This window comes from Scyliorhinus torazame, chromosome 5 (genome assembly GCF_047496885.1).
Source record: "Scyliorhinus torazame isolate Kashiwa2021f chromosome 5, sScyTor2.1, whole genome shotgun sequence".
Taxonomy (NCBI): Eukaryota; Metazoa; Chordata; class Chondrichthyes; order Carcharhiniformes; family Scyliorhinidae; genus Scyliorhinus; species Scyliorhinus torazame.
This window is the reverse complement of record NC_092711.1, coordinates 74,760,564-74,779,193: the sequence shown is the minus strand read 5'-3', so window position 1 is coordinate 74,779,193 and position 18,630 is coordinate 74,760,564. Positions and strand designations below refer to the sequence as shown.

The following is an 18,630-nucleotide window of genomic DNA, read 5'->3' as shown; positions in this document are numbered from 1 at the left end:
TGACGTTTTCCCAGCACATCGTGATCCATTGGTTCCAGAAACAGAATACTGCGGATTGGACAACAGCTCAACCCCCGTCTGGAGGTCAAAGTGTCCCCCACCCCCACGTGAGCTCGGGAATTGCTTCCCCATTGTCTTCATACAAGGAATTGACCAATGGGAGGAGCTGAGTGAACGGAAGCACTCTGAACACCCAGCCAATCAGACCGCGGGCTTTGTGCCAATGACTGCAAGCAGCTTCCTCGATTGTGTGAATATGGGGCTTGTGAAGCTGCTCATTGCAGCCCAGCAAAGCTGCTGCTGCTCCATCTCTGAATGAAGATTGAGATTCACCCAGACTAAAACCTCCAAATGTAACATTTGTGAGTAAAACACTTTCTCTTCCCATTTTTATTTATTTTCCAATTCTAGGCTTCAATTGTTGACTTGCAGGAACTGGAGGGAAAGGAAGTGAATCCAGGGAGGGTGCAGACTCCAGAAAGGTTGGCCCAGGTATCTTCCTCTCTTAAGGGGCTTGTTTAGCACAGGGCTAAATCGCTGGCTTTGAAAGCAGGCCAGCAGCACGGTTCAATTCCCGTACCAGTCTCCCCGAACAGGTGCCGGAATGTGGCGACTAGGGGCTTTTCACAGTAACTTCATTTTAAGCCTACTTGTGACAATAAGCGATTTTCATTTTCAAAACACTAACTCCATTTTCTCCCTCACATTGGCATATTTATTTGTCTGGCCAAAAATGTGGTCTCTTTCCTAATGTTCACAATTAAGAGTGGTTTCCCCTTGAGATGGCTGACATTTAAGGGGACAATGAATTAATATTGGACAGAGATATACCTGGTGTTGTTATGTGGTACATATTTGATATATTATTTATGGTTCTGTCATAAAATCATTTATTTCCACTTTTAAAATATAGTTCTGTATATCTTTACAATCCTCACAATACAGAGGAGATCAAACAGCAACTCCACTCTTTGCTGAGTCACCCAGTCACTTGCATTCCCCCTATATTACTGTACTCGTGCAAGTTTATTTCCTTCAAGTATCCATCAAATTTCATGTGGAAACAGATGATTAAAACCACTCACTGTATAAATAGTGTTCTTTCGCATATCCTCTGACACTGCAGCATAATTAAGAAATTGAGTCTAGCATATTACACATTTTTAAACAGTTACATGGACACATAATACATATATTCCAGGAGACTACGTAGAGTAGAAACTGTTGAGCAGTATGAATCAATCGTTCATGAGAATTGTTTGGGTGAATATTAGGTACAGCACAGTGATAATGGAGAGAATGTGTCTGGGTTGATCTTTGAGGAATGATATATGAAAGAAGGATTCGCAGAAACTAGAATTTTTCACAGAATTTACAGTGCAGAAGGAGGCCATTCGTCCCATCGAGTCTGCACCAGCTCTTGGAAAGAGCACCCTACCCAAGCCCACACCACCCTATCCCCATAACCCAGTCACCTCATTCAACTAGCACTAAGGGCAATTTTGGACATTAAGGGCAATTTAGCATGGCCAATCCACCTAACCAGCACATCTTTGGACTGTGGGAGGAAACCGGTGCACCCGGAGGAAACCCACGCACACACGGGGAGAACGTGCAGACTCCACACAGACAGTGACCCAGCCGGGAATCGAAACTGGGACCCTGGAGCTGTAAAACATTTGTGCTAACCACTATGCTACCGTGCTGCCCTAAATTTTTGATTTTCTATTTCTATCTTGGACTGATAGCAATGACTTTTGTGTTCTCCGTTTACAGGATTATAGAAGGGGAGAATTTGCAGACAGAAATCTCAAAAGGATTTTAAACATCAGTGTGACCGGAAAAGCACGAGACACACACAGGCCTGAGTGAGAGTGTTCCAGTGAACTGACAGTGGAATGAGCTTTAACCAGTAACACAGCTTGCATAAGCCTTGCTCGGGGAAACCATACATTTGCTTTGTGTGTGGGCGAGGCTTCAACTGATCAACCTCGAGAGACAAGGACACCCGCACCATGGGGAAACTGTGGAAATGCCGTGACTGTGAGAAGGGATTCAGATCCCCATCAGAGTTGGAGATTCATCGACGCAGCCACACTGGGGAGAGGCCATTCACCTGCTCCGAGTGTGGGAAGAGCTTCACTAATTCATCCAACTTATTGAAACACAAACGAGTTCACACCAGTGAGAGACCGTTCACCTGTTCTGACTGTGGGAAGGGATTCAAATCTCGATCAGAGCTAGAGATTCATCAACGCAGTCATACTGGAGAGAGGCCATTTACCTGCTCCGAGTGTGGTAAGGGATTCGCTCATTCATCCAATCTCCTGACGCACAAGCGTGTTCACACTGGGGAGAAGCCATTCTCCTGCTCTGTGTGTGGGAAGGGATTCAGCGATTCATCCACCCTGCGGAAACACCACCGAGTTCACACTGGGGAGAGGCCATTCACCTGCTCTGAATGTGGGAAGGGATTCACTCGATCATCCAACCTGGTGGCTCACCAGCAAGTTCACAATGGGGAGAGTCTGTTCACTTGCTCAGAGTGTGGGAAGGGATTTAGTAATTCATTCAACTTGCTGATACACCAGCGAGTTCACACTGGGGAGAGGCCGTTTACTTGCACCGTCTGTGGGAAGAAATTCACTCATTCTTCCTCTGTACGGACGCATCAGCGAGTTCACACTGGGGAGAGGCCATTCACTTGCACTCTGTGTGGGAAACGATTCACTCAGTCAGCCAGCCTGCTGGCACACCATGTCACTCACACCAATGAGAGACCTTTCAAATGCTCGAACTGCGAGAGTTGCTTCAAAATAGCTGCTGATCTGAGGGTCCACCAGCGCATTCACACCGAGGAGAGACCATTCAGCTGCTCTCACTGCATAAAAACATTTAGAACGTCATCCAGTCTTCGAAAACACCAACGAATTCACACCGGGGAGAGGCCGTACAACTGCTCTCTGTGTGGGAAAAGATTTAATGATTCATCCGCCCTGTTGACTCACCAGCGAGTTCACACCGGGGAGAGGCCATTCACCTGCTCTCAGTGTGGGAAGGGATTCACTCGATCATCCCACCTGCTGACACACCAGCAGATTCACACTGTGGAGAGGCTGTTCACCTGCTCTCAGTGTGGGAAGGGATTCAGTAATTCATTCAACTTGCGAACACACCAGCGAGTCCACACTGGGCAGAGACCATTCACCTGCTCTGTGTGTGGGAAGGGATTCATTCAGTCATCTCACCTGAAGACACATCAGCGAGTTCACAAGTAATTACAGGGGTTGGGTTCTACTATTTTTGCTGCTGTTAATCCAGGACTGAACCATGTTCATTCTGACAGTTGAGTGTGAGGTCAGAGGGTTTCTTTCAGCTGGACTGGCCGGTCTCACTACTCTGCTTCCAGTGGGCTGATGTTTATGGAGCCTGATAGAGCACGTTTCCATGGAAAGTATCCACAAATGTTAATGAAGGATATTTATTTTATCCTGGATAGTAATATTAATTTTTAGTTTTTATTTTAACAACCATTGCAGGTAGCTAGAAAATAAATACATTTGTCTGTTGCATTGAGTCTACAAACCAGGGCCAGGCCGGTCAGATCAATTGGTCTGTGTCAGTATTTATGCTCCACGGGCAGCACGGTGGTGCAGTGGTAGCACTGCTGCCTCATGGCGCCGAGGTCCCAGGTTCGATCCCGGCTCTGGGTCACTGTCCGTGTGGAGTTTGCACATTCTCCCCGTGTTTGTGTGGGTTTCGCCCCCACAACCCAAAGATGTGCAAGGTAGGTGGATTGAACTCACTAAATTGCCACTTAATTGGAAAAAATGAATTGGGTACTCTAAATTTTTTAATTTAAAAAAAAAGTATTTATGCTCCACATGAGTCTCCATCCACCCCTCTTCATATCCCCCCATCAGCATCGCCTTCTATTCCTTTCTCCCTCATGTATGGATCCAGCTTCCCCCTCAATGTATTCATGCTGTTCACCTCAACCACCCGCTGTGGGAGTGAGTTCCACATTCTCACCACTCGCTGGATAAAGAGTTTTCCCATGCAATTCCTATTGGATTATTGAACACCTGCATAATAAAGACTTGCATCAAGTCACACTTCAGTCTTCTCTTTTCTTAAAGAAAAGCAGCCCCTGCCTTTCCTGAGGGCTAAATGCTCTCAGTTTTTCTGATACAGGATGATGTAGACGGGCTGGTCAGATGGGCAGATCTGTGGCAAATGGAATTTAAGCCTAAAAAGTGTGGGCTGATGCCTGTATTCATTAAAGATTACTGTATTCACTACTTACCTGTCAGTAATAGAAGATTGAATAAGTAGTGATCCTTAATTCTAATTAAATTAATTAATCAATGAGTAGTTATACAACAAGGTTGAATTTTACTTGCGGTAAAATGTCAAACTTTAGTTACTGTTTATGTAAAGAATGTGCAATGAAGATAAAGATGGAATCATATCGAGCACAGAGGAAGATGGCTGTCATTGTTGGAGGTCAGTCATCTCAGCTCCAGGACATCACTGCAGGAAATCTTCAGGTTATTTTCCGAGGCCCAACCGTCTTTAACAGCTTCCTCAACAACCTCCATTATAAGGTCAGGATTACTGATGTTCAGCAACATTCATCACTCCTCAGATACTGAAGCAGTCCATGTTCAAATGCAGTCAGACCTGGACAATATCTTGCCAGGGCTGGGAAGTGACAACTGACATTCGTGCCACATAAGTGCCAGACTTTCTCCAAATAGAATCTAATCATCGCTTCTTGATTTTCAATGACAGCATTGTTGAATCCCCCACTATCCACATCCTGGCATTTACCATTGGTCAGAAACTCAGCTGGACTAACCATATGAATACTGTGGCTACAAGAGTAGTTCAGAGGCTGGGAATCCTGTGGCTAATAACTCACCTCCTGACTCTCCAAAGCCCATCCACCATCTACAAGGCACAAGTCAGGAGTCTGATGGGATATTCTCCACCAACCTGGATGAGTGTAGCTCCAACACCATTCAAGAAGCTCAACGCCATCCAAGATAAAGCAGCCACCTTTATTAACAAGCTAGCCACAAACATTCAATGTCTCCACCAATGATGCACAATAGCAGCAGATTGTACCATCCACAAGATGGACTGTAGGAACTAACCACAGCTTTTCGGACAGCACCTTCTGAACCCACAAACTCTACCGTCTAGAAGGACAACAGATACAAGGGATCGCCACCATCTGAAAGTTTCTCTCCAAGTCACTCACGATCCAGACTTGGAAATATATCACAAATTCTTTACTATTGCTGGGTCAAACTCCTGAAATTCCCTCCCTATCAGCACTGTGGGCTTACCTACACCACAGGAACTGCAGCGGTTCAAGAAGGCAGCTCACCACCATATTCTCAAGGGCAATTGGGGATGGACAATAAATGTTGGCCCAGTCAGCAAAATCCACATCCCTTGAATGAAAAATAAATAAAATTAATAGCGAGAGAAACCTTTAACCTCGGACTTAAGAAGTAGGAGTGCAGAGGAGATTCACTAGGTTGATCCCAGAGTTGAGGGGATTAGATTATGACGAGAGGTTGAGTAGACTGGGACTGTACTCATTGGAGTTTAGAAGGATGCGGGGGGATCTTATTGAGACATATAAAATTACGAAGGGAATAGATAGGATAGATGCGGGCAGGTTGTTTCCACTGGTCGGGGAAAGCAGAACTAGGGGGCATAGCCTCAAAATAAGGGGAGGTAGATTTAGGACGGAGTGTAGGAGGAACTTCTTCACCCAAAGGGTCGTGAATCTCTGGAATTCCTTGCCCAGTGAAGCAGTTGAGGCTCCTTCTTTAAACGTTTTTAAGAAAAAGATAGATGCCTTTCTAAAGAATAAAGGGATTCGGGGATATGGTGTACGGGCCGGAGAGTGGAGCTGAGTCCACAAAGATCAGCCATGATCTCATTAAATGGCGGAGCAGGCTCGAGGGGCCAGATGGCCTACTCCTGTTCCTAGTTCTTATGTTCTTATGTAAATAAACATTGAGTACCCAATTATTTATTTATTTATTTATATTTTCCAATTAAGGGACAATTTAGCGAAGCAAATCCACCTAACTTGCACATCATTGTGTTGTGGGGGTGAAACCCACGCAGTCACGGGGAGAATGGGCAAACTCCACACGGAAATGACCCGGAGCCGGGATATGAACCCGTATCCTCGGCCCTGTAGGAAGCAGTGCTCACCACTGTGTCACGTGCCACCTACCTTTAACCGCTCATTAGCCTCAGTTTGAAACTGTACAAGGGATTGTATAGATTCAGATAACGGAATAGTGAATGAGGGATTGTATAGAATCAGATAAAGGAATAGTGAATGAGGGATTGTATAGAATCAGATAACGGAATAATGAATGAGGGATTGTATAGAATCAGATAAAGGAATAGTGAATGAGGGATTGTATAGAATCAGATAATGGAATAATGAATGAGGGATTGTATAGAATCAGATAACAGAATAGTGAATGTGGGATTGTATAGAATCAGATAACGGAATAGTGAATGAAGGATTGTATAGAATCAGATAAAGGAATAGTGAATGAGGGATTGTATATAATCCGATAAAGGAATAGTGAATGTGGAATTGTTTAGAATCAGATAAAGGAATAGTGAAGGAGGGATTGTATAGAATCAGATAAAGGAATAGTGAAGGAGGGATTGTATAGAATCAGATAACGGAATAGTGAATGAGGGATTGTATAGAATCCAATAAAGGGACAGTATGAAGCGGTTCCATTGCATTTCTGTCTAAGATAATCAGATGGTGGTGTAAGTAATGGAGAATCCAGTAACCAAACTGACCAATTGTCAACAAGCCCCAATCTGACGTGAAGGAATGGTCAATTTGGCAGATAAAAGGTCTTCTTTGCTGGCCAAGTACTGAAGATTCCCGAGACCGTGTTCCAAGGAAATTACTGTCAAAGAAGGAGCCAGAGATGGTTATGCTTCGACAGACTGATCACCCGCATGAAGTTGTAAATGTCAATGTTTTAAAGTTAAGTAAACGTTTTTCTTTCAATAAATGTCTTTTTAATTTTACTATACAGAGAATTCTGACATTGCTTTAATTAAAGTATCGCCCGAACCAAAGCGACTTATCAAATGGTTGAATCAGTTCTTTAGCCAATTAAATTACAGATAATAAGTTCAAATACAAATCTTAAATTTTAAAACTTGCATTTCTGTAGCACCTTTCATGACCACGGGTTGTCCCAAAGTGTTACAGCCAATGAAGTACTTTTGAAGAGTAGTCACTGTTGTAATGGAGGAGACGCAACAGCCAATTTAACACAGCAAGATCCCACAAACAGCAATGTGATAATGAGCAGATGGTTTGTTGTCGGTCAGGCTGGTTTAGCTCACTTGGCTAGCTAGCTTTACGATGCAGAGACAAGGCCAGCAGCGCAGGTTCAATCCCCGTACTGGCTGAGGTTATTCATGAAGGCCCTGCCTTCTCAACCTTGCCCCTCGTCTGGGATGTGGTGATCCTCAGGTTAAATCACCACGAGTCAGCTCTCCCCCTCAAAGGGGAAAGCAGCCTATGGTCTTTTGGGACTATGGCAACTTTACCTTCCCTGTTGTCAGTGATGTTGATTGATAAATATTGCCCAGGACACTGGGGAGAACTCCCCTGCTCTTTGAAATTGTGGCCTGATGGGGCGGTTGAGTCAGCATCTCATCCAAAAGACAGACAGCAGAGCAGCTCCAACAGAACAGCAGTCCCCCAGTTTCCACTTCCTATTTGAGCCTCTGACATCTTTCTGTCTCTCTATTGCTCATTTCCTTTATTGTGAGGGGATTTGATTACAGGAATGAGGCCATACATGGAATATTATATGCAGTTTTGGTCTCCCTATCTGAGGAAGGATGTTCTTGCTATGGAGGGAGTGCAGTAAAGGTTTATCATACTGATTCCTGGGATGGAGGGACTGCTGTATGAGGAGAGGTGAGTCAGTTAGGATTGTATTCGCTGGAGTTCGGAAGAATGAGGAGGGATCTCATAAAAACCTACAAAAACCTAACAGGATTAGACAGGGTAGATGCAAGAAGAATGTTCCCGATGGTGAGGGTGTCCAGAACCAGGAGTCACAGTCTGAGGATACAGGGTAGACCATTGAGGACAGAGATGAAGATAAATCTCTTTTCCCAGAGAGTGGAATTTGTTACCACAGGAAGCAGTTGAGGCTAAAACATTGTATGTTTTCAAGAAGCAGTTAGATATAGCACTTAGGGCGAAGGGAATCAAAGGACATGAGGGGGGATGGGGGGGGGGGGGGGGGGGGTAGGATTAGCCAACTGAGGTGGATGATCAGCCATGATCATGATAAATGGTGGCGCAGGCTCGAAGGGCCGAATGGCCTCGACCTTCTATTTTCCATGTATCTGTGTCAATGACAGCCAGCTAACGGAGCTGAGGGCTGGATTTAGATGTGAATAACGGGGCCTTTCTCTCAGGAAACTGTCATTGGCCTCACAATGACAGAGAAACAGTATGGTGTGAGAGGACTGACTGGGAAATGAGCCTCCAACCAATCATAGAGGCAGGTGTGAAGATGAATGAATTCAAAGAGAAACTGGATGAAGGCGTGAGGGAAATAAACACGGGAATATAACAGGGCAATGAGACTGACTGATTTACTCAGTGAGCAGGCATGGAAATGATGGGCCAAATGGCCTCCAGCTCTGATTTAGTGGCTGATCCAAAGAGAACAGCTTCTGCTGCTCCAGTCTCTCCAACTCACTGAACTCCTTCATCCCTGGCACCATTCTCAGAAATCCTCTCTGCACCTTCTCGGGGAACGTCACATCTTTCCAAAAGTGTGGGGCCCATAGGTAGGATTCTATTCTGGGGGGAGAGAATTGAAAAGCAGGGAGGTTATGTTCAACTTGTTTAGTACCATGGTCAGACTACACAGGATGTACTGTCAACATTAGTGATCTTCATTTCGAAAAAGGAAATGGTGGCACTGGAACAATTGTCAAACGTATTCAAAATGATCAGATCAGAATTGAAATAATTGATTGCTCAATAAAGGCTGGGGTGCTTTTCTCTGGATAAGAAGAGACTGACAAGTCTTGAAAATTATGAAAGGTCCAATAATCCAATAGGGATTTCATGAGCTAACTGGCCTGGCCCTGTGCTGTAGACTCAATGGAACTGAGTATTTATTTTAGATTTAACTGCAGTGGAAGGAAAACACTATTTACTATCCAGGATAAAATAAATGGACTTCATCAGCTTTTGTGGATCATTTCAGTGGAAAGGTGAACCTTCTGGCTCAAAGAGCACCAGCCCACTGCAGAGACATGGGACCGGCCAGTCCAGCAGAAAGAAACCCTCTGACCTCCCACTTCACCCACTGTCAGAATGAACATGGCTCAGTCCTGGATGTGAGTAACAGCAGCATTAACATCAGAATCCAACCCCTGTCATCACTTGTGAACATGCTGGTGTCTCAGCAGGTGGAATGAATCAATAAATCCTTTCTCACAGTCGGAGCAGGTGAATGGCCTCTCCCCACTGTGAACATGCTGGTGTTTCAGGAGGCTGGATAACTGAGTGAATCCTTTCCCACACTGCCAGCAGGTGAACGGCCTCTCCCCAGTCTGAATGCGCCGGTGTCTCTGCAGGTTGGATGAAGTAGTAAATTTTTTCCCACAGTCGGAGCAGGTGAATGGCCTCTCCCCAGTGTGAATGCGCCGGTGAGTCAGCAGACTGGATGAATCACTGAATCTCTTCTCACACGTGGAGCATGTGAATGGCTTCTCACTGGTGTGAAGACGCTGGTGCGTCTTAAGGCTGGATGACTGATTGAATCCCTTGCCACACTTAGAGCAGGTAAATGGCCTCTCCCCAGTGTGAACTCGCTGGTGTACCAGCAGGCTGGATGAATCCATGTATCTCTTCCCACAATTGGAGCAGGTAAAGGGCCTCTCCCCAGTGTGAACTCGCTGGTGTAACAGCAAGGCAGATGAATCAATGTATCCCTTCCCACACATGGAGCAGATGAATGGCCTCGCCCCAGTGTGAACTTTCTGGTGGGTTACCAGGTTGGATGACTGAGCAAATCCCTTTCCACACTCAGAGCAGGTGAGTGGTCTCTCCCCAGTGTGAACTCGTTTGTGTGTTTGCAGATGGGATGACTGAGTGAATCCCTTCCCACACTTAGAGCAGGTGAAAGGCCTCTCCCCAGTGTGAATATGTAAATGAGCTTCCAGCCCAGATGGTAAATGGAATCCCTTCCCACATTTCCACGGTTTCTCCATGGTGTCGATTTTCTTGTGTCTCTCCAGGTTAGTTGGACGGGCCCAATTGTTGGGTTTCAATCCGCTGTGAATGGTGTGATGCTTTTTCAAACTGTGTAACAGTTAGTGCACTGGAACACTCTCACCCGGGTGTGTGTCTCGGTGCTTTTCCAGTCACATTGATGGTTAAAATGCTTTGAAGCAGACAGAACAATCATTTTCCTTCTAGATTCAAAAGCTGATGAAATTCAGGTCCCGATGAATCGAGTGACTCTGTCAGATCTGGACATGCTGTTTCATTGGAGATTTCTGACTGCAAATCCTCCACTTCTGATATCCTTTAAAGGGAGTTTACAAGTCATCACTGTCAGTATGGGAGAGAAATTCAAAACAGACAATTTTAGTAGTTGCTGTGGGACATTCTTTCCCCTCTCCTTCCACAAAATCTGTAAACCTCCATCCCTCCACTCTCACTCTGCTGTACCTAACATACACCCTCCCAATTACCCTCCTGAATGTATCAATTCATCCAGTATTATATTACAGAATAGAAAAATTCTAAATGGCCAGACAATGTAATAAATCAAAGGAGAAGGTTTTTATTTACTGTAACAATCAAACTAAAAACATAAATGAATCATTTATTAACAAATAGTATTTGAATAGCCAGGATAAATTTGACTTTAAATATCTCAGATAATAAAAACAGGTTCCACAAAATCTCAGCATTTCCCCCCTCAGCAGATTTATCTCTAATTCCAGTTCCAGAGTCCCACAACTGTATTTCCCAGGGAGAGTAAGAAAGTGTTTGACTTACAGATGTTGGATAGAAGAGGAAGTTTTGAAGTCTGTGTGTGAAGCTAAAATCCAATGCTCGGTTGTTTCAAATCAAACTGCAGGACTGGGAAGAAAATGATGGGAAGACATTTTGCAAAGTCTCCTCCCCCACTCCCTCAGCTGTAGGCCCAGCGCGCAAGCGCAGAAAGCGCTGCTGACCTGAGCTGTGCCCGAGCTGTGTCAGCAAGCTGAGTGCGGCTGCCGCCAGCGGTCGCTCCCGATCTCTTTTTGGACCAGCCAGCCGCCGTAGGGAGAAAAGGGCGCGCGCGCGCGCGCGCGCGAGCGGAGTAGGCCCAGGTATCTCGTAAATACATTAACATCCTTTAACTCCCTCAGTTTGACACATTATTTGTCTGGCTGACAGGATGGTGTCCTACCTAATGTTCACAATGAAAGGGATCGTTTTCCAAGTAGATGAATGAGTTTAAAATGAATAGTAAATTAATACAGTACAGATGATTATATGGTACATAATGTATTATTTATGATTTCTAAAGTTCATTATAATAATTTTTTCTATTGTAATATATCGCAGTGTAGCTGCATTATATATTTCCAGTTTTAGAGACATGACAGTACAGAAGGAACTCGAGTCCTGCTAACTCTGTACAGCAATCCAGTCAGTCCCATTCCCCCTTTATATCCGTGTTCAGCTGAATAGAACAGAATAGAATCCCAACAGTGCAGAAACAGGCCATTCGGCCCATCAATCTGCACCAACACTTTTGGACATTTAGGAGCAATTTAGCATAGCCAATCTACCTAACTGCACATCTTTGGACTGTGGGGGGAAACCAAAGCACCGGAGGAAACCCACACAGACAAAGGGAGAAAGTGCAAAATCCACACAGACAATCAGAAGAATTGAACCTGGGTCCCTGGTGCTGTGAGGCAGCAGTGCTAAGCACTGTGCCAGCTGAAAGGTTATTTCCTTCAAGCATCTGTCCAATTTCATTTTGAAATCACTGATCATCTCTGCTTCACCCTCATTGACAGTGAATTCCAGGTATTGATCACTCACTGCCAAAATAAAGCTCTTTCTCACTGACCCCTATCTCTCTAATCACGTAATAGAGCACTGCATATTACACACTTCTATAATCCCCATGCAAAAATACATTTGGGTCATTCAATCCATTATGTCTGTCTAGGCTCTCCAAATGAGCATCATGACTTAGTACCTGTCTCCTGCCTTTTATTTCTCTCTGAGAAATACAGGGAGTTGTGAAACTCTGTAATTGCATTTACTGCTTATTCTCTTCCCACACCGAGTGATGCATTAAGGCAGATTTCCATCTTTTTCTAAAGCTAGTAATTCCTGAAACAGGTTGCGAGTCTGTCACAGGGGATGTCAACATTGCTGACCAGGAGTCTCTCCCATTCTTACTGCCAGCCATTGATGAGTCTGGAAGGATTTCCATGTTGATCCACTCAATCCGCTTGACTGCTCCCTGTACCCACTTCCCTCGACCATCAATTTCCAGGGTGGGACACGAACCCGAAGCTTCCTGCTCAGAGGCAGGGCACTAGTCACTGCGCCACAAGACATCTAGTGCCTAGTATGTTGAGAGGGAAAGTGCTTGTGATTTTGTGCAGCTATTTAAAGTCAAATTTATCCTTTCTATTCAAACACTATTTGTCTCTGAATGCATAATTCAGTGATGTTGATTTTAGTTTGATTGTTACTGTAAAAAATCTAAACACATGAAACCTCGTCCATCTTTTCCTTTGAGTAATTTTGGAATTTTTTATTTTATGGTTATGGTTTCCCAGGGGACTCAGCAACAGAGATATATCCAGTGTTGTTTTATAGAACATATTAGGTGTAATATTTATGTTTCAGTTATAGAATTTATTTATTTCTATTTTTGTAATCTAGTATTGTCGCTATGTTATACATTTCCAGTTCTCGACATTATAGTTCAAAAGGAATCCATTTGGAAATTTGAGACATCAAATCTCTGCATTCCAATCCACTCAGTCCCATTTCCCCCTCTATATCCCCTTAGCCCCAAATGTTAATTTCCGTCCAAGTGCCCATCTAGTTTCATTTTGAAACCATTTGTCTCCTCTTCTATCATCCTCAGACAGTGAGTTCCAGATTATGACCCACTCACTGTCTAAAGAAACTTCTTCCTCACATCCCCCACCCACTGTCATAAACTAGAATTGCCTGTACTAAATGTTTATCCTGATGACTTTTGTCAAATCCTTTTCCAGAATATCAGAAGGGGAGGATTTGCAGACATAAACCTCAAATCAAATGTCAAGTGGAGAATTGACAGTCGCTCGATTGTCTGGACCTGAATATCAATGGCTTTTGAATCTAGAAGGAGAAATGTTTGTCTGTTCTGTAAACTTCAGTAGATTTTAAACATCAGTGCGACTGAAAAAGCACCAAGACATCTATGTGAATTAGAGTGTTCCGGTGTGGTAAAGATATTTAACCAGTTCCACAGCCTGAAGAACCATCACACCATTCACAGCCGAGAAAGACCGTATCCGTGCTGTGTGTGAGGACGTGTCTGCTGATCAGTGAACCTCGAAAGAGACAAGGACACCAACACCATGGAGAAACCGTGGAAATGTGAGGACTGTGGGAATGGATTCAGTTCCCCGTCTCAGCTGGAGATCCATCGACGCAGGCACACTGGGGAGAAACCATTTACCTGCTCCGAGTGTGGAAGGGGATTTACTAATTCATCTGACCTGCTGACACACCAGCAAGTTCACACAGGAGAGAGGCCATTCACCTGCTCTGAGTGTGGGAAGGGATTCTGTCGTTCCTCCACCCTGCTGGAACATCAGCGAGTTCACACTGGGGAGAAGCCATTCACCTGCTCTGAGTGTGGGAAGGGATTCTCTCGGTCTTCCCATCTCCTGGTACACAAGCGAGTTCACACCGGGGAAAGGCCATTCACCTGCTTTGAATGTGAGAAGGGATTCATTAATTCATCCAAACTGCGGATACACCAGAGAGTTCACACTGGAGAGTGGTCGTTCACCTGCTTTGAATGTGAGAAGCGATTCACTGATTTATCAAATCTGCGGACACACCAACGAGTTCACACCGGGGAGAGGCCATTCAAATGCTCAGAGTGTGAGAAGAGATTCCGTCATTCATCCAGCCTGCGGATACACCAGCGAGTTCACACAGAGGAAAAGATGTTCGTCTGTTCGGGTTGTGGGAAGGAATTTTATTGCTCTGCCTCCCTGCGGATACACCAGCGAATTCACACTGGGGTGAGGCCATTCACCTGCTCTCAGTGTGGGAGGGGCTTCAGTCGGTCAGCCCACCTGCAGACCCACCAGCTCGTTCACACTGGGGAGAGACCGTTCCCCTGCTCCGAGTGTGGGAAGGGATTCACTCGGTTATCCATCCTGCTGACACACCAGCGGATTCACACCGGTGAAAGGCCATTCACCTGCTCTGAGTGTGGGAAGGGATTCATTGATTCATCCACCCTGCTGACACACCAGCGAGTTCACACTGGGGAGAGACCATTCACCTGCTCTGTGTGTGGGAAGGGATTCACTCGGTCATCCATCCTGAAGACACATCAGCGAATTCACCAGTAATTGCGGGGGTTGGATTCTGCTATTATTGCTGCTGTTAATCACATCCAGAACTGAACCATGTTCATTCTGACAGTTGAGTCCATGTTCATTCTGACAGTTGAGTGGTCGGGTCGGAGGGTTTCTTTCAGCTGGACTGGCCGGTCTCACGACTCTGCTTCCAGTGGGCTGATGTTCATTGAGCCTGGGAGAGCACGTTTCCATGGAAATGACCCACAAAAGCTGATGAAGGACATTTATTTTATCCTGGACAGCAAATAGTGTTATTCCTGCCTCTCCAGGTAGATCTAAAATACATACATTTGTGTCTGTTGCATTGGGTCTACAGCACAGGGCCAGGCCGGTCGGATCAATTGGTCTGTGTCGTATTTATGCTCCACATGATTCTCCACCCGCCCCTCTTCATCTCCCCCATCAGCATCTCCTTCTATTCCTTTCTCTCGCATGTATGTATACAGCTTCCCCTTCAATGAATTCATGCTGTTCACCTCAACCACTCGCTGTGGGAGTGAGTTCCACATTCTCACCACTCGCTGGATAAAGAGGTGTCTCATGAAATCCCTATTGGATTATTGAAGCCTGCATAATCTTAAAGACTTGCATCAGGTCACACTTTAGTCTTCTCTTTTTTTAAAGAAAAGCAGCCCCCGCCTTTCCTGAGGGCTAAATGCTCTGTTTTTCTGATACAGGATGATGTAGACGGGCTGGTCAGATCTGTGGCAAATAGAATTTAAGCCTGAAAAGTGTGGGCTGATGCCTGTATTCGTTAAAGATTATTGTATTCACTACTTACCTGTCAGTAACAGAAGTTTGAATAAGTAGTGATCCTTAATTCTAATGTAATTAATGAATCAATAATCAATGAGTAGTTATATACCAAGACTGAATTTTACTTGCTGTAAAATGTAAAACTTTAGTTCCTGTTTATGTAAAGAATGTGCAATGAAGATAAAGATGGAATAATGTCGAGCACAGAGGAAGATGGTTGTCATTGTTGAGGTCAGTTATCTCAGCTCCAGGACATCACTGCAGGATATCTTCAGGTTCTTGTCCGAGGCCCAACCGTCTTTAACAGCTTCATCAACAACCTTCCTCCATCATATTCCTTTTTCCCTCATGTATGTATACAGCTTCCCCTTCAATGGATTCATGCTGTTCACCTCAACCACTCGCTGTGGGAGTGAGTTCCACATTCTCACCACTCGCTGGGTAAAGAGGTTTCTACTGAAATTCCTATTGGATTATTGAACCTCTGCATAATCTTAAAGACTTCCATCAGGTCACCCTTCAGTCTTCTCTTTTTAGAAAAACGCAACCCTGGTCTTTCCTCTTAGTTCTGGTATTGCACTCATTGGGTAAACCAGTGTCCCATTTCCCTGTTCTGTCCCTTTGTCCTTTCAGGTTTATTTCCCTCAAGTGTCCATCCATTTTCCTTGTTAAATCTTTCATTGTCTCTGGCCTCATAGGCAGCGAGTTCCTGCTCATTACCACTCACTGCATTAAACTTCTCCCTCACATCCCCCTGCATCAGTCCAGAACTCACAAATCTGTGCACCCTCATCCTTGTACCATCAGCTAATCGGAGCAGCTTTTCCTTTTTCACCTCATCTAAAGCTGCCATAAACTTGTCCACCTCGATCACATCTCCCCTTACCCTCCTGTGTTCCAAGGTGAACAACCCCAGTGTCTCCACCCTAACCTTGTGGATAAAATTCCTCTTCCCTGGAAGCATTCTCCAAATCTCTTCTACACCATCTCAAGGAGCCTGACATCCCTCCTAAAGCGTGGAAGAAGATTTTGACCAATGAAGGAACAGGTTGGCACAAAAGAAGCCATTTCTGTCTCAAAAAGAGAATCTAGAATGTTTGAGTCTGAGAAATGAACTAAAAAATGAAGATCCACCTACAACTGAGCAAGAAGAAGCGAGTTTAACTGTGGAAATAACTGGAATCTTCTCTGTGGATTGGAACAATGGAGAAACTACAAACATGGGAGAAAGTAAAGTTCTAAAGGTGAACTGTCTAAAAACTGAACTTGAACATTCACATCTGAGCAGCAGTGAGGACTCTCCTCTCGCAGAAAGAACTTTGGACAATAATTATTATAAGAAGAAAACTTTCAGAAAACACAGCAGCAGTAACATTCCTTCTTCAGTGGACTGTGTTTCCTGGACATGGAATTCAGCTGTTATCAAGATGGACTTGTGAACCTGAGATGGACATTGGAGGGATATTAAAGTCAGTTAAACATAGGGAAACATAGGACTTAGAAAGAGGAGTAGGCCATTTGGCCCTTCAAGCCTGCTCCACCATTCAATAAGTTCACATCTGTTGTTAAGATATACGTGCTATGCATTGGTGAGACTGGGGAAAGTATTTAAAATGGAGACCACAGATATTTTGGAGGATTATGAAATCATGGATATTGTGAAATATAGCATCCATAGAATCCCTACAGTAGAGGAGGAGGCCATTCAGCCCATCGAGTCTGCTCTGGCCCTCCGAAAGAACATCCTCCCTTTTTGAAACAATTTTTCCAATTAAGGGGCAATTTAGCGTGGCCAATCCACCTACCCTGCACATCGTTTTGGGTTGTGGGGGTGAGACCCACGCAGACACGGGGAGAATGTGCAAACTGCACACAGACTGTGACCCGGGCCAGGATCGAACCTGGGTCCTCGATGCCCTGAGGCAGCAGTGCTAACCACTGCGCTACTGTGCTGCCCTAAGAACACCATCCCTAAGCCCATTCCCCCAACCCGCAACCCCAACTAACCACATCTTTGGACAGTATGGGGCAATTTAACTTGGCCAATCCTGCTAGTCTACACATCTTTGGACTGTGACAGGAAACAAAATCACCCGGAGGAAATCCACGCAGACAATCACCCAAGGCTGGAATCGTACCCAGGTCCGTGTCTCTGTGAGGCAGCAGTCTTACTCACTGGAGTGCTGGAGTAACATTACTGTCCATTTTAATGTTCACATAATATATTTGTAGATCAGGGACAGAAGGACAGGAACTTGCAATCAGTTTGGAAATAACTCCAATATCTCCTGTTCTCAAACACTTTGTCTGGAAAGTTAACAAATGGGATGAAGCCAAATCTTTAAAAGTCTTTATTTCAAATCGTCACCGTGCTGTCAGTGGAAAGGGTTAACTTCAACTTCTCAGCTCCCAAAGGTATTGGAGCAAACATTCTCAAATGTGCACAACTGTGTTGACTTTGTGTAACTTTATTTTCAGATAAAAGAACCAAACACCATTTTAAACTTTGTTTCCTCAATTCTTTGGGCATTTTTCTCAGCTTTGCCCAAATGTGTTTTTTCCTCTTTCTTCAGGCACCTTTCCAATTGATTCAAATAAAACTAAAGAAAAATAAAGGCAAAGCAATCAGCTTTCACAGGTAACCAAAAGCTTCAACCTTCTTAGACCAAAAGAAGTTAAAGAGGGTGGAGCTTCAAAAACTTGTGAAATCCAATTCACAACGTTAAGGCTGAAGTTTAACTTAAGAGAATCCAACTTTTCACTGCCTTTTACAATTGTACAAATAAATTGCAATTCATACTTAAAGATTTACTTTTACTCAGTAATTAGAACATGTCACTTTTCTCAGCAGAGACTCCAGATCAAATTCCAATTGTTCACTTCTCTTGTAGCTGGTGTGTGGAGAAGATCATGTTCACTTAGATGTCAGCACAGAAACCGCACTGTGATTCTGGATACACTCAGTCTGCAAGTAGATGGATCTTTTAAACATCTCCCTAGCGAAGGTCTTTCCAGTGATGCTAAGGAGTGAGATGTCCCTGTAGTTGTTGCAATCTCCTCTGTCACTACTGCATTTATAGGTTATGATGATTTTAGCATCATGCACATGGAATTGTTCCGACCTCCCAACAGAGGAGGAGGTGGTGAAGG

General features: G+C 44.4%; 3 protein-coding genes across 4 annotated transcripts in view; 2 read left to right on the top strand and 1 right to left on the bottom strand.

Annotated features, from left to right (window-relative positions):
* The window catches only part of LOC140418474 (uncharacterized), a 95,575-nt gene that overhangs the window by 39,473 nt on the left and 37,472 nt on the right, over positions 1 to 18,630 (top strand). The window lies entirely within an intron of this gene.
* LOC140418483 (uncharacterized) lies at positions 26 to 17,984 on the top strand. Its single transcript, XM_072501961.1, is given in 3 exon segments — positions 26 to 362; positions 1,777 to 3,274; positions 13,782 to 17,984. Coding segments are annotated over 2 exon segments (2,247 nt in total). The 5' UTR covers positions 26 to 362; positions 1,777 to 2,015; the 3' UTR covers positions 14,770 to 17,984.
* On the bottom strand, positions 6,712 to 11,231 carry LOC140418481 (uncharacterized). Of its 2 annotated transcripts, none has more exons than XM_072501954.1 (2): positions 11,117 to 11,231; positions 6,712 to 10,663 (listed from the first exon to the last, which is right to left on the bottom strand). In XM_072501954.1, the coding sequence occupies exon 2, from the start codon at positions 10,318 to 10,320 to the stop codon at positions 9,487 to 9,489; it is 834 nt and encodes a 277-aa protein (XP_072358055.1). In that variant the 5' UTR covers positions 10,321 to 10,663; positions 11,117 to 11,231; the 3' UTR covers positions 6,712 to 9,486. The 2 variants fall into 2 exon arrangements, with proteins under 2 accessions (XP_072358055.1, XP_072358056.1); XM_072501955.1 differs by having other exon boundaries at positions 6,712 to 10,637.

Excerpts from the sequence above, each read along its gene's own strand:
- LOC140418481 (XM_072501954.1), bottom strand. The coding sequence starts at position 10,320 with ATGGAGAAACCGTGGAAATGTGGGAAGGGATTCCATTTACCATCTGGG.